This window comes from Anticarsia gemmatalis, chromosome 8 (genome assembly GCF_050436995.1).
Source record: "Anticarsia gemmatalis isolate Benzon Research Colony breed Stoneville strain chromosome 8, ilAntGemm2 primary, whole genome shotgun sequence".
Lineage (NCBI taxonomy): Eukaryota > Metazoa > Arthropoda > Insecta > Lepidoptera > Erebidae > Anticarsia > Anticarsia gemmatalis.
In genome coordinates this window covers 6,340,860-6,356,436 of record NC_134752.1, presented here as the reverse complement: position 1 = coordinate 6,356,436, position 15,577 = coordinate 6,340,860, and the positions used below count along the sequence as shown (strand labels likewise).

The window sequence follows — 15,577 nt, the reverse complement described above, 5'->3', positions numbered from 1 at the left end:
GAAACATTAAATCTAACTAACACTTTAATCTGAAGTATACAAGGTTTGTATTTCAACTACTTTCCTTATTGAAGGTTAAAATAACGCACAGTAACACTCCTTGTAAATTGTTTATTGCATATTTATAACTATTCTACTACTTTTCGAATATAACTGCTGCATACTTGTGGAAATCTGCTACATGTACTTGTTCCTGAAAAAAAAAAAACAACTCCTATAACACAATACTATTCGAAGCAAAGAAGACCTGCTCTCTCCTGCATCGAAGGAGGGGCTAGGCCTTGAATCCACCGCGCTGGCCCAGTGCGAGAAACGCGTTATACAATTTTTTAGGCATGCATTGTTGGTACAAGTGATAATTTCTTATGATACACACATAACTGCGAAAAGTTATTGGTGTGTTGCGAACCACTTACGTGAGACGCACACGCTTAGAGTGCTTGACCATTTAACCATACTTGCTAGTATTTTTTGCTTAATAAAAAAATAAGGAATCGTCTATCTTACCCCTAACATTGTGCTGCTGTTCATTAATCTGAAGATACCATTTTTCAGCGTTTCCGTATTTAATATGGCCGTGTATGGGACACCCAGGTGTAGATTTTGCTTTATCTGTAAGAAACAAAATTTAAGTATTTTTTATCAAGACCAACATTATAGTGCCGTTGTTGGAGGTTGATAGCATTTTTTACATTAATATAAATACAATTAGTATCTCTTTGGCGGTATTTTGGATAATGACGAACGAATGTGCAAGAGCTCGATTTTCGTTATTTGCCAGTGTCTGTGACTAAGGATTCCAATCCCACAATTACCGGATTATAAAATGATGCGTGTATGAGATTGGATGCCCTATTGCACCTATCTGTGGTGCTTGGTGTTGCGCTGGTGGTCGGTATCCCATCATCTATAATCTATAGGTATCAATTCCACTTGAAAATAAGTGTTAGTTGTTACAGCTAGAGTTTTGTTACAACTGTCATTTAAGTTTATATTACCTGTGATTCATATGGCAGAGTAAAGTCTGGGAACCAAGTTGATATCTTATGGGATTCCAGCTTGTGGTATAAAAGAGTAGCTAGTTGTTTTAGTGAAGTCTTGTTTTCTGTAGGTAAGAAAAAACATTATTTATTTAAGCTAATCAATTATTTAAATGGAAACCAACAAGAATATATTTTGTTTATCTAAATATATTCTTTTGTGGGCACAGCATGCAGTAAAGAATTTAAAAAGTAATGTAACTCAAAGTAATCTCTGCAAATTACCTGATGGATTTTCATTGTCCAAGTTCAAAGCAAATGAAATCTTGTATGGTGCTATTTTCCTATGGAGTCTTAGATATCCCTCCTTAGTGTTATTATTGAATCCATCTAATAATAAAATGAAAAGCGCATTTTCTAGTGACATACTGCATCTCAAACACGACAATTTGTCCTAAAATAGAAAAGAAAATTATCTTCAAATTTGAAACTTTTTAAAGCATTTCAATAAGCAAAGAATGTTTCATTAAAAAAATGGAATAGTAAATTAATTTAACTTTTCAAAAAATGAGAGGACGGTCTTGAGTCCACCATGGTGTACGTATGTGGGTTGGTGACTTTGCATTCCTTTAAAAAACTGTTAAAGAACTAGGTTATACAGGGTTGCATCTCTTTGCCTCCATTGTTCTAAGAAGTTTTAAAAAACATACATTATCTCCAAAATTGATAGATATATTTTCCACAGGCTGTTCACCACTTTCCATCTGGGCTATTATGTCCACATTAGCCAACTTATCCTCATATTTGATATCATTAACAGCAAACAGGCTTGGAGTTGTAGATATCTATAAATAATAATGTGTTTTATTATTAAACATATGTGAAAAAGATGAATAATAAATTTGAATTATTTAACTCAACAATTAAAAGAGGCAATCTGTGTCAATATTTGACTATACAAAACACCCGCCACACAAGAGCAAATCTTAGTGTAGGCATTGTCGTAACAAAAAAGAGTTACTACAGACAAATTATATTTTTTATAGACAAGACACTATAGTCTGACACCTTATTGGAGAGTCTTAGCTCCCACAATTTATCTTGATTACAGTTACCAATTCAGTGTATTTCCAAAATACAATAGCTGAATCACACAGACCACTATCAGCTGCAAAGGTCTGTAGATCACTGATGTTTCAATTCTGAATATTGTATGTATGCACCAGCCACCAGACTTACATACAAGGCACTCTACTAAGTTGTTGAATTATAGTTTATTCACAATACTTACAGAACTCCACCAGTACTTTCTATATCTTTGCCATTTGATGAAGTACTGCATCGCATCTTGTTGTGGAAATATCAAATCAAACTGTAATTGGCTACTATTCTTAAGATTACTGTCACACAAATTATGGTCTATAATGGTATCTTCACTATATTCTGGTATATTTTGTTCAATAGAACCATATAGAAGTGAAGTAGACTCCAACTTATTCCTAGCTCCATTAACATAAACAGGCATTTCTTTATATGTCTTTGAATAAATATATTGTAACCAATTTACATGAATATTTTTTATTAACATCTGACTAGGTTCTTTTAAACTATAAGTAACATTATTCTTGTTTGATTGTACTATTCTAAAGTAATGTTTTAAATTAAACAGTTTCTGAATTTCAGTTTTCATTTTGCTTTAGCTCTGATGGTATGTTGTTGTCAACTTCTACTTCATGTAAAGGTATGTTGCCTATCGGTGCTACAAAGTAATCATCTTCTTTTACTGCAGCATTCTTCAAGATATCCTTCTGGCAGTTTCCTTGAGTAATCTTGTCTTCTCGAAGTGTTAAATTTCTGTAAATTATTAACATTGCAACATGATTAAGTTATCATAAACAATGGTATATAAACCAAAAATTAATAAACATAGACAAATGCTTTATAGTTGTATCTACTTACTTATCTTCCAAAACTGAATACAGCGGCTCTACACCATCAGTGTTGATGTGCAGAATCTTATTTGCAAACGTGATAGAGTCTTCTAGGATCTTGACACCCTCTGGTGTGTCATACTTTACTAAAGATAATCTTTCTAGGAGAGAAATAGTATTCCTATCAACTTTAACCGGAGCAGTATGTTCATTTTCTAAAGTAGACACAGGTGTTGCAGGTATTTTTGAATTTAAATTTCTACATGAAACCTGGATGAACTTCAATGGCCTAGTAGTTCTTATGATTGATTTAAATATCATATTATCGAGAATATATTTAACAGCAACAGCTATTTATGCTATTTTATTTGTTTTCATCAAAGTTTAGAGGTTACAGTGTCAAGGTGACAAGTATGACAAATGTCAAGTGTTTACAATGGATTTCATAAACCATAGGTATGTACCAAAATATTTAGTTTTTAAGTTGGACGTTTTAAGTTTATCCGAAATATATTCTCTGCTCATAAATGCTAATTTATTTTCTACTTTAAGGTAATATGATTTTTTAAGGATTCATAGTTATGTGTGTATTAGAAATAATTATCACATGCTCCAACGGTGAAGGAAAACATCGTGAGGAAACCTTGCATGCCTAAAATTTGTTTAATACATTTATTGAAGGCATGCAAAGTCCCCAACCCGCACTTGGCCAGCGTGGTGGACTTAAGGCCTAACCCCTCCCTCATTACGGGAGGAGACCCTTGCCCAGCAGTGGGACAGTAATGGGTTATTATTTATTATAGTATTGGTTTATTTAACTATGTTCATAGGACTCTCGTCTCTTTAGTCTCTGCTTACTCTTATGGCAACTCGGCATTATTTTATGAGATTAGGTTAGGTTGGCGTGCACTGTCAGGTTCGTGGTGGTGTATTCGACTCGACTAAAAGAACGAACTTAACAAATGAATCTTGCAAAAGTTTTTAAGCCAGTTATGTCAACATTGACATTGACTTTTATTGACATACTTGACAAGACAACATAACCTTAGATTTTGGGCTGACTTATTATTGTTTTTACCCTGCATTTCAACTGTAATTAATTCCCTAAGAGAGAAGCAGTATATTTGGATCAGGTTAGTATACTTTCTAGTGTTTAACAATATTACCCGGTATATATCACAGTTACCGCAAATTCTGTGAAAATAGTTGTGTAATCCATTGGATCGATTCATTATAATAACATTTTGCCCAAAATAAATATAACTATATCCATATCCATAAATAGACCTTGGTTTACTGTCTCAAAATTCAGTATTAGTTTTATGGCAATCGAATTTAGCATTCAAAATATTATCATTCCACGCTAACTACCATTTTGTGAATCATTCCTCTATTTCTGTTTCAGGCAATATGAAAAAGTATGCCCGTAATGTTTTATACGACAAGCTTCACAGAGGGGGTGTGCTCGTTTGCATTGGCTTGACATTATATGGTTCAGTGCTTCTAGGAGACCACTTTTACAAATATTATAAATATGTCAGACCCCAAATTCAGGCATCAAAGGAGGCCGCTGAAAGAGAACTATTGGCTGAAGGATCCTCGGAAAGATTAGCCTAAAGCTGTACAAATATGTAAATTTAGTATTAACTTAAGCTGTTACTTATTAATTAGCCTTGTTTTGATGTTATTTTATTAAATCAATATCCTACACTGTGATTTTTATTATTCCTTCTTTTGATCAGATCTATAAAGAAAAATAAAAACCTATTGCTTAGAACACTAAAGGGAATCAATTCTCCTAAACTTATTTTTTTTAAAATCAGTTTTATGTTTGCAAAGCTGTCTTTATTGAGTTGGTATGTTACTTTATTCTAGACTAGGTACTTACATACAATTTCATACATTCTATATTAATCTGTGAGTCAATATCAATTTGATTGTTTAGTTTATACCTCATTATATTAATTCATATTATCATAGTATTCTACTCCAAAATGTACAAATGGCCTCAATCATGAGACCACACTGACCAAATCACTGCCTAAAAATAATGCCTGTCTTCACACATAGATGGCAGTAGTAGTTATTATTTTTACGATTATTTTTCAACAAGGTTGATATCACTTTGGTGTTTGATAAAAAAGTAGTTAATCAAGTATAACACAGATAATTTACTAAGTCAATCGGAATAATGTAGTAGGGTCCGTAGTCCTAATAAACAGGTGAAATATTTCATAAAATTTAGGCTCTACTTCTACTCTACTTTCAGGCTTACATATGAACATACTATAAATTATGGTACTTAGGTACTTACTTACCTGCAATATTTTTGCTGTCTGATTTTTCTCTGCATCATAAAACGAAATTAAATAATACTATTTAAACGTTTTGAATACAGTTTTAAATAAACGAGTCTCTACAAAATGTCTATTGGAACAGATTGTCTGGTTAAGAAGGTACGTAGCTAAGTAGGTACCTACATTGGTGCTTGTAAACTTGTTGGACTACAACTTTGTAGTTTCGCATACACATTTAAAGTACGCAACGCGATTGCTAAAGTGTAAGCGATATCCCTAAGAGAAAACGTGGTAGTAATAAATAGCTAGATAGGGCTGGTCACGTGCAGGTCGACCCATTTATGCTTCTTGTGAACACTGAAGGAAGTGCTGCAATTACCTGTGATGGATAGTGAGAGTTAGATGCGGCCGTAAGGGTCGCGCCATCCATATAACTTTCTTATCTACCTCTGAAGGGAAACTTTATGACATCTTTACGGGAATCGAAAAATATGGACGACCCTTGACATTAAAACGCCGACCTCGTATACCCAAATCCGATTTAAGAACTAAGGTTCTGACCACACTACACCGCTTAGCGATTAGTCGACAATTAAGCGTAACCTTCTTACGAGCACTTATTTCGGTTGGGGCTTTATCCGAAGTTTAATTGCGGTTTAATTAGTATTTTCTCATTGTTACTTTTATTGCCAACCTTTGTTGTTGGTAATTTGCATACTCGCGCGTAGACTCTTCTTTCACATTTCAAGACAAGGTATAAGGCGGTACAACTCTATCTATACTATACTAATATTATAAAGCTGAAGAGTTTGTTTGTTTGTTTGTTTGAACGCGCTAATCTCAGGAACTACTGATCCGATTTGAAAAATTCTTTCAGTGTTAGATAGTCCATTTATCGAGGAAGGCTATAGGCTATATTTCATCACGCTACGACCATTAGGAGCGGAGTAGCAACGAAAAATGTTACAAAAACGGGGAAAATTTTGACCCATTCTCTTTTATGTGACCCAAGCGAAGTTGCGCGGGTCAGCTAGTCATTTATAAGGGACGATGATAATATAAAGAGCAAATGATACACGATACCTAATGAACAAGATTATGTAAGATATTTATTACAACAAATATGCCATGTTTGTTTACAGTACCTAATTTGATTGCGTATACCAAGTTTAGGTACGCTAGTTACAGACACGATTATTTACTCATACATACGCCTTGATTGCTTGACGTCGGTAGGCATAATAATATACTTATCTAAATAAATTATCTCCATGAATGGTAATTATGATATTGTAATCAAAATATACAATAACAGCTAGTGGTAAACATCACTTCCTCAGAAAAGTGTCCCGATACATATAAAATAACAATTTCTTTAGCATAAATCTTAGAAAATAAGTGCAACTATATCTACGCATATTCATTAGGCACCTACCTACATTTACATGCACAAGGCTGCAAAGGAATTCCTAGTAGTTAATAAAAACTTTAAAAAATAATAAGGGATACATACAAGGCATGGCTGCACCCAGCTCTAGGATCCCCATAACATTAAATTACATAATTTAATACTATGTTACTAACTCACGGCTTAGTTGAAGCTTTTTAAGGATCACCACATTAACTTTTTCGTAGAGTATGGGACAAGCCGATGATGTCATATTTCTTCAGATTATAGCTACCTATCCTTCACGATCCACTTAAACACTCCATACTATACGATATAGTGTTTTTCAATGTTTATATCTACATATGTGTAGTAGGTATTAGTTACCTATTTTAGTTTAAAATACTAAGATATAATGGCTAGTTACCTTTTGGATTCTTAATCCTAATAACGTAACGAGTCATGTACTTACATCGTACTTAGTATTGCAAAACACCAATCCTCATGGGATTCCGTTAATAAAGGTAGTTAAAGCATTTATTAGCGTTAAATCTATACGAATTACGGGAGAATATAACATTAACTCGGTTTCTAAAGTACCTGTTATGCAACTTCTTTCCTTTGAGTTGCATGTTAATTTTACGATTGATTTAGATGTTTGACGGGTTTATTTTGATTGATGGCGATAGCATTTACGTCCTTTGTCCTACCCTAAAGACGAACAAAACGACACTTACCTACTGGTTACCATAGTTTGAGCACTGCTTAGTTTGGAGTCAGATGATGGTGTGTGGGTTGTCCAAAAATACTTTTATTAATTCATTTATATTTACTTAACACTCCGTGTCTTGATGATACAACGAAGTATAAAAATAAATGTTCGTGTATGGCAATTTAAACTGCTATGAAATGCGTTTGACGTATAACTTTAGGAGAATTAAATATTATTTTCCTGTAGGTTATTATTTCGGAGTTCAATAAATACGTGGAGACTCTAGAGACTAGTGTTTAACATTACAACATTTGTTATATTATCAGTTCTTCTATCTACGAAGCGTTCCAGCCCTGAAGCACTCGTAATACGGCGAGTGAGTCTGTTGCAGCAAATGGCTATCAAACATGCAATTAAAACAAGGTAATGTATTTTAGTCAGGTCATGTTTGTTTCATTTATAATTAGTTTATCTGTAATTTTATCACAAGAGTCACTTGACCGTGGCCTTCGATTATGCAAACATGATAACAGTTAAAAAGTAGGTGCGTTCGATGTAATATTTGTCACAGTGGTTCGCCTGCCGCCTTAAAGCTATGTCGGTGAATGTACCTCGTGTTAAGTTCAATAACGGGTTGACCTGTCCCATTTTGGGGCTCGGCACATGGCAGGTGAGATATTTTATTCGACTTTAATTTAATAGGCAAGCGACTCTTGCGTATTTCATTCTGCATGTGGTGGTTATACCTTCTGTGTGAATGTATTTTCACCGCGAGGCTCGGGTTTATTTGATTTGTGCGAAAACTGTTTTACTTATTAGGTACAATGTGCTTTAAAACTTAATATGTGTATTTTTGGTTTAAGTTTTATAATGTATCTACGTTGTGTTGTGTATTTCGTTAAATATAAATAATGTATTCAAAAGATAACTGATAAGATATCAAAAATTAACTGTACTTAATAACTTACAGTATAAAAAAAATACACTCGTTTGTTTAAAGAAATAAAAAAAAGAACTCTATCCGATCTACGAAGATTTTAAAACTGACCAAAATAATCGTCTACTTATAAGTGACAATTAGCAAAGTAACCCATAATTGTAATAGAAAGGCATGAATAATGAAACTATGTCAAATATTCCAGTCGAACCCTGGCGAGGTGAGCCGGGCGGTGGCCGACGCCATCGACATTGGGTACCGGCACATCGACGGCGCGCATCTGTATTTTAACGAAAAAGAGGTTGGAGAAGCGATCAAGGAGAAAATTAAGCAGGGCGTAGTAAAAAGGTCAATATATACGTTCATTCAGCTTACATACCCAATACGCATTTTCGGTTCCGGCCCCGACCTGTCTCCCGTCCCAGCTTATCCCAAAGCCACTCCCTGTTTATTTTTTTAATGAATCACACAAACTTTTGTGGTAGCAGATGCTTAAGATCTAGTGCGTTTGCGTCTATTTTATTATCTTGTACGTGGCCTACTCTATGCCTTAGACGTTCCTTCCCACACAAATATTAATTTACAGAAACGATACATAGTCATTAATTCTGAATAAGACCCAAATCTTTGTCTATTCTCAGTTCTCATAATCATTACTGTTTGATACAACCCACACAAGATCGTAAATTATATTATCTCTTCTTTAACATTCTACAGAGAGGACCTTTTTGTAACATCAAAGTTATGGAATACATATCACAGGCCGGATTTAGTGGAAAAAGCTGTAAAAATCTCATTGTCTGATCTCGGATTGGATTATTTGGATTTATATCTCATTCACTGGCCAATGGCTTACAAGGTAAACCCATTTTTGTTATTCCAAAAGTTAAATATAGTGAACTAAGCTTTATACTAAATCAAAGTCCACACATAATTCTCTATTTACTTATTTTTATAAGGCTAAAGATTTTGTAAGTCTTTGATTATATTATCAAAGGGAGCTGTGTGAGGATTTTGAGAGGATTTTCTTAAGAAAGATTTTTTAATTCTCTGCATCTATTACTATGTATTTTTTAAATACTAGGAAGGTGATAATCCGTTCCCGTTGGATGACAAAGGGTTAGCCATCCCGTCTGATGCTGACTATGTCGACACTTGGAAGGCTATGGAAAAATTAGTTCAGAAAGGTCTCGTTAAAAGTATTGGAGTCAGCAATTTCAACTCCGTGCAACTGACACGAATTCTAAACGTGGCCACGATTAAACCCGTGACCAATCAGGTAGGATTTCAAATTGATGAAAACATTTAGATTCGGCTTCAATTTTACATGTGGAATGTTTGTGCCGTAACGTCAAAATTTGTATACTGACGCGACTCGCGCTATGTTATTTAGGCACGTAACTATATCTACATTAATTGCAGTAAACATATTATGTTTTCAATTTTGAAAATCATCATTGCGCCATGAAGTCGTTGATTATATTATCCGATAAAGAACATCACACTTACACGTATCTTTGTAAAGCACAACGACTCTATAAAAATAATAAAATAAAATTTTTTAATTATTCCTATCTCAAATAAAACCCAACTACTAAAACTAAAGAGCGCTTTAATTCAGAATTTATAGCGAGGATTCGTTTTAGTGAAACTTATTTAATTACAGGTAGAATGCCATCCATATTTAAACCAGGAGAAGCTTTTCCAATTCTGCAAAGAACGTGATATAACATTAACTGCGTACAGTCCTCTCGGTAGCCCTCAGCGCCCGTGGGCCAAACCTGGCGAACCTCATTTGTTGGAGGACCCAAGAGTGACGTCTATGGCGAAAAGGTTGAACAAAACTCCTGCACAAATTTTAATCAGGTAAGCTATTTCCATATGGGACGAATATTTACTAAATTACTCTTACGTCAGGTAAACTACACAACATTTCGGTATTTATTTAGTCATCAGATACACATAGAGGAGGTTCATTGTAAATTAAATGCCCTACATATTTCATGTTCCCTTTTCCGCCAGTTTATAAATTCTATTACGAAGGTTTCTAATATCAAATGCCATCTGTAAGATATTGTATTAGAGTCTATTGATAGCAAAATAGAAAAGCTCTCAGATGTCAAACGGAAAACTAATAGGTTCTTACTACTTCTTACTGTTTTCAAAAGAAAAGATCAAAACTTTTCAACAAGGAAAACCTGTGACATAAAATAAGTTTCGTAGTGATTTCCGGGCGCTTTTAACTCGACTTCGAGATAAAATGATATTTTCTCTACGTAGGTACGACTTTCAGCTTATGCGTTGAGTATTCAGTGATAGGAAATTGCCTTTTACATTTCAATAACACAATCGGTTATTCAAAGTTCCTAATCGTTCAGGTTTCCCCTACAACACCAACATAGTTTTTGCACAATTATCTTAATTTTTGCAAAAGTTGTTCATCAAAGATTAAAATCTTTTAAGAAAAAAATCTTTCAAAATATCTGTTCCTTTTTATTTAACACCAAATAATAATATGTGTAATAAAATATTTGCATCTCTATTGTATTTCCATTTAGGTATAAGAGTCAATATTAATGTATCGCGCTAAAAGCCAGAACTAAAATAACTTTTTAACATAAAGCGACACAGTTCCGGGCGGATGCATTTTGAATAGTTTATTTTATCACTTTATATTTGAAATAGATTTTAAACATAGATGCAAAAGCAATGTCTTTTTGATCTACATTTTATTATTAATATTTGCATTGGCGTAAACTTGCTAAAAGTGTTTAGCGCAACATTACTTTTGGTTACAAAATTTCGTTTTGATTGTAAACTATCACTTTATGTATTCAATGTTTGTCAATATTTATTATGTAGGTAATGATAAAATAAATTCCTTATTTATTAGACTATTCGAAAAAACAAAATCATTTGAAAACGTTGGATGATAAAAAGGTTTTGTAACCTATAAATTTATATCCCGTTTAAGACTCGATTCGCATGGTTTTAAATATTAATTCTGTAATATGACTATGCGACTATGCGTAGGTGTCATAGATCAAGTTATACCCTGAAATTCCCAGAATCTGTACGGCATTATTAAAAATTCACCCTTTATTAAAATACCAGAATAAACTAATTATCATTGCTCTCGTATTTGGACTCAGCTCATGCAAAGAAGAGATGAAAATAAAAACCCCATCTGTTCTTATAAATTATTTCTTGGGAACAGATGGGGAGAATAATTTTCATTAGACGGTCGGAAAGCGTCTCAGCAATGACAGTCCCCAAAATAAAGTCAATCAGTCCTTTATTATTATAAATTGGAAATATATCTCAGCATTGTTTAAAGATTATAATTTCTATCTCCCCACGATTAAATTAAGCTTTTGGTATTTTGGTATTTGATATGCGTGGGTGAGTTATTTTAAGCTCTTGTTTATTACAAATATTTTGTATATTCCATTTTGTTTAAGGTATCAAATTGAGAGGGGTGTCATTGTAATACCGAAGTCAGTGTCCAAGAGTCGTATAGAAGAAAACTTCAATGTCTTTGACTTTGAACTGTCGAAGAAGGACATCGAAATAATTAACAGTCTCGACTGCAACGGTCGTCTTATTCCACAATCCGAGTAAGTCGATATTCGCAACTAACATTTATTGTCACAAATAATCTTAAGGACTTCTCAACAACAGTCGGCGCTATAGCAATAATAAGTAAGTACATTATGTAAATAGGTACATATTTATTACCTCCACTACTACTGGTTGCTAATATCAATTTAGTTCACGAAAATATATCCGTTAGCGAAATGAACATTTCATCAACATTTCGAGCCCATTTCCATTAAAATTTTTAACATTTTTTAAATTAAATATCTGATTTTTTCGGAACATCATATTTCATTTCACTCTCGAATTGCTGCATAACCTATTTATAAAGTCTTTCATGTTAACAGCAAAAAAGGAAAAAAATATTTTAAAACTCCGAAGACACCCAATTCAGTTGGGATCAAAATTAACGGATTCGTTTACAAAAAAGTAACTTTCCTGGGCGGGAAGTTTCATCGCTTTCATAGGCCCATAGGGAGGTGATTCAGTGACAATCTCACAAATAGACTCTCACATTTACAATATTGCTAGCTGCTGCTTGCGGCTTCGCTCACATGGAATTAGAAATTAAATATTTAGTCTCGTGTCTGTGGCACTTGTCGAAAAAAGAAAACAATGTTTTTGGATACTCCCCGAGGAACCAGCATTTTTATTTTACTGGTTTTAGTAGAACTTGTATTAAGTTTTTAGTGAAGCCAATGTATGCTTTAAATATAAAATACTTACTTTTAAAAGCTATTTTTGTTTTGCGATAACAGCAAAATGTATATTGTTTTTAAACTTTATTTTAGTTCGTTTAATTTACTTACTTTCGAGAGGGTTGATTTATGATTATCACCACATGCATTAAACATTTGTTCTTTCTGATAAAGATTTTTTTTACAGAGGACGAGCGCATCGCGATCATCCATTCTCCAATCCTGATATCGTCTTCTAATTAAGTAACAAGGAATATACCACCTTATTTCGAATAATCAATAAACGTTGTCAAGGATATAAGTTTGAAATTAATATTTGTGTCCTATTTCAAATATTGTTTTTTAATCACAATGCAGCAATAAAGCAACAACAAGCGTACCTTGAATGAGTGTCGACTGTTATGTGGTCCGTTTATACCGCAAAGGTCCGCAAATGTTCCTAGTCCTTTACACAATTAAAAGGCTCAGTTGTTTGTGTGAATACCTACCGTGTTTTGGGCACTGTGATTGAGACCACGCTCCCGTGGGTAGCCATGTAAAGGAACCTTCAATTCGAGCGGGCCGAGCAATATCCGGCCAAACACCACTCGCTGCGTGAGCTCCCACTAAACCTGTCAGACGCTTGATTTCGCTAAATTGTTCGCATTCCCTAGCCCTGTCTTGTCTGTTTCCTAAAATACGGACTATTGAAACTGGTCGCAAGAATGGTCAGCGCGGACTTTAATCATCGTGATTGATAAAGGACACGTGAACTAAGAAATAAGAATTCGTCTACTAGATGGCTTTTACATACAGAATTGCTTTCCATTTATATCACGCTCTTATATAAAAAAATACAAATACACACATTTTATATGAACATAGTTAGAGGTCGCAACAGTTGAAAATAACATTTTATTTTTATTGTAGAAATCTGTTACAGTTTTCATTGTGTGTTCGTAACGTTTTCGCGGTTATATTCAGAACCGCGAGGATGGAAAATATTTTCCAGTCACGGCGAAAAACATGCCTTTCAAAAAATATTGTGTACAGACATCGGTTCGTTACGATTTCATCTGAACACATAGATGAAAGAGAAAGTAAGAGGAAGTTATTTTGCGAGAAATATTATTTCCTTGGCGAGGTGAGACTCGTACTCGTAGCAAACTAGCCTCAATGTCGTGTTCACAGCGACGTTTCTTAGATAAGGTGTGACTTTTATAACTGTGCTTCATGATGTTACAAACATTTGCTTGCAAGATACCGAAGTTAATAAATTTATTAGCATAACTGCTCTACAACTTCGTTGCCTGAAGTGGGGCTCGGGTAAACATTTCAAAACAAATGAGAGGCATTATTTTAGCCCGTAGTTGTGAAGAGCATTGCGAAGTATCGATTCTGTCCTTCACGGAAAGAGAGGTCACGCATTTTTACCTAAGTCCAGTATTTCGTACTAAGCAAGGGCGACCCAAGGAATTTTAAAGGTGATTACCCTATTCTCCGCAAATAGGCTGGCTTTACATTTTTTTAGAGAAGTATTCATAAAGTAATATTTGATATGGTACATTACTGTTTTTTATAATAAGAATACTATAATTTTTATTTGGAGATGTGCAAGCTAAAATACAGCAAAGTATATTGGCCATTATGTCTACTATGATACTGAGGTTCTATGTTTTTCATAAAAACATATTAGATGACTAAAGTAAATTCATCTAGATAATAGACTATGACGAAGTTGAAATGAAATGTAATTTTGTAAATTGTACATCACGGTACGATCCCCTCGGGGTTTCTTTCATTTGTAAGTACGTTCATATATTTCAAATTTATGCCTTTGTCTTCTATGTTAAAAAACATCACGCCCTTTCTGTTTAAGCGGCTACGTTTAAAAGTAAGTACATATAAATAAGAGTATTCATTTGAAAAAGAACATCAATCTGCGTGATTTTGGGCTTAATAATAAATTCACGGGCTATAAGAATTTAGGTAAACATTATATTGATGTGTAGAGAGAGAGAGAGTATAGAGTATTTACTCTACAAAGCCACCATCTCTAGTCGATAATATTTCAACTTCAAATTCAAATATTTTTTCCACATTTATAAAACGCTGTTCATCTAATATTTGCAGAATTGCCGGTAATGAATGTCGGAAAAGTGGATTCTAAACCAAAATTACCCTAAATTATGCCTCATCATTTCAATTCATGTTCAAAGAAGGAATTAAATATTCTACAACGAAGGTACAGTTACTTTTTATAAAATTTACAGTAAGTCTTAAACGATAATTATTATGCAAGTACAAAATAATATCCAAGTTAGTTTTCGAGCGCTATTTGCAGCAGCTGTCCGTTTTTACGTTTTGGTTTTGGCAAAACTAGTTAGTGGGGGATATAACGTCGGGACGTAATAAGCAGGCTTTGCACGATTCACTGTTACACCATTTTCCTTCATTTCGTGTGCTATGAATTTGCAACGTCATCTCGGGAAGGATTCAACGAGTTTTCTTATACTGAAATAAAAGCATCTTTCGGTTAGGTGAAAATAATTATACTGTCAAATGCCACCGTGTGATAGTGAAATCATAACTGGGATTGAAGGAGTCATAAAATATAGTACTCAATTTAAGGCCATATAAGATTATATGACATAGAACTGTAATGCCTTTATAGAAGTTCGATTTTTATACAGAACAAAAATTTGCTGTGTGATCTAGATACGAAAATCCCAAGTAAGTAACATACAGAGCAAAAAGCGATGACAGAAAAAAAAATCGCAATTAAATTTTACGACGTAAGAAATTGAGGAATGTAAATGTGAATATTAACCAATATTATTGGTTAACCAATATGTTAATCTGTAACAAAATTGCAACATATATACCAACATAGCCTCAGGTAAAAAAAGTACGAATCACACTACCCTTTTCTTCCATAGATTTCTATAAAATAAAGTTAAAACAATGGAATAAATCAACAGTACAATGGTGGCCCCACGTTCATTTACGCGACCACGTTATGATATTCATACATACACAATGGAACGAAAAGTATAAAC

General features: G+C 33.8%; 3 protein-coding genes across 3 annotated transcripts; 1 reads left to right on the top strand and 2 right to left on the bottom strand.

The window, feature by feature from the left end:
- Positions 1–96: 96 nt before the first annotated feature.
- Positions 97–2,670, bottom strand: PolG2 (DNA polymerase subunit gamma-2, mitochondrial). Its single transcript, XM_076117328.1, has 6 exons — positions 2,272–2,670; positions 1,691–1,825; positions 1,266–1,434; positions 999–1,105; positions 508–612; positions 97–193 (listed from the first exon to the last, which is right to left on the bottom strand). The coding sequence occupies exons 1-6, from the start codon at positions 2,668–2,670 to the stop codon at positions 137–139; spliced, it is 972 nt and encodes a 323-aa protein (XP_075973443.1). The 3' UTR covers positions 97–136.
- GatC (glutamyl-tRNA(Gln) amidotransferase subunit C, mitochondrial) lies at positions 2,660–3,342 on the bottom strand. The gene is made up of 2 exons (XM_076117330.1): positions 2,940–3,342; positions 2,660–2,834 (listed from the first exon to the last, which is right to left on the bottom strand). The coding sequence occupies exons 1-2, from the start codon at positions 3,230–3,232 to the stop codon at positions 2,660–2,662; spliced, it is 468 nt and encodes a 155-aa protein (XP_075973445.1). The 5' UTR covers positions 3,233–3,342.
- A 4,480-nt stretch (positions 3,343–7,822) lies between these two features.
- On the top strand, positions 7,823–12,885 carry LOC142974882 (aldo-keto reductase 1B-like). Its single transcript, XM_076117453.1, has 7 exons — positions 7,823–7,977; positions 8,450–8,592; positions 8,962–9,103; positions 9,329–9,523; positions 9,911–10,110; positions 11,706–11,861; positions 12,727–12,885. Exons 1-7 carry the CDS (start codon positions 7,903–7,905, stop codon positions 12,776–12,778), a joined length of 963 nt encoding a protein of 320 aa, XP_075973568.1. The 5' UTR covers positions 7,823–7,902; the 3' UTR covers positions 12,779–12,885.
- Positions 12,886–15,577: the final 2,692 nt, after the last annotated feature.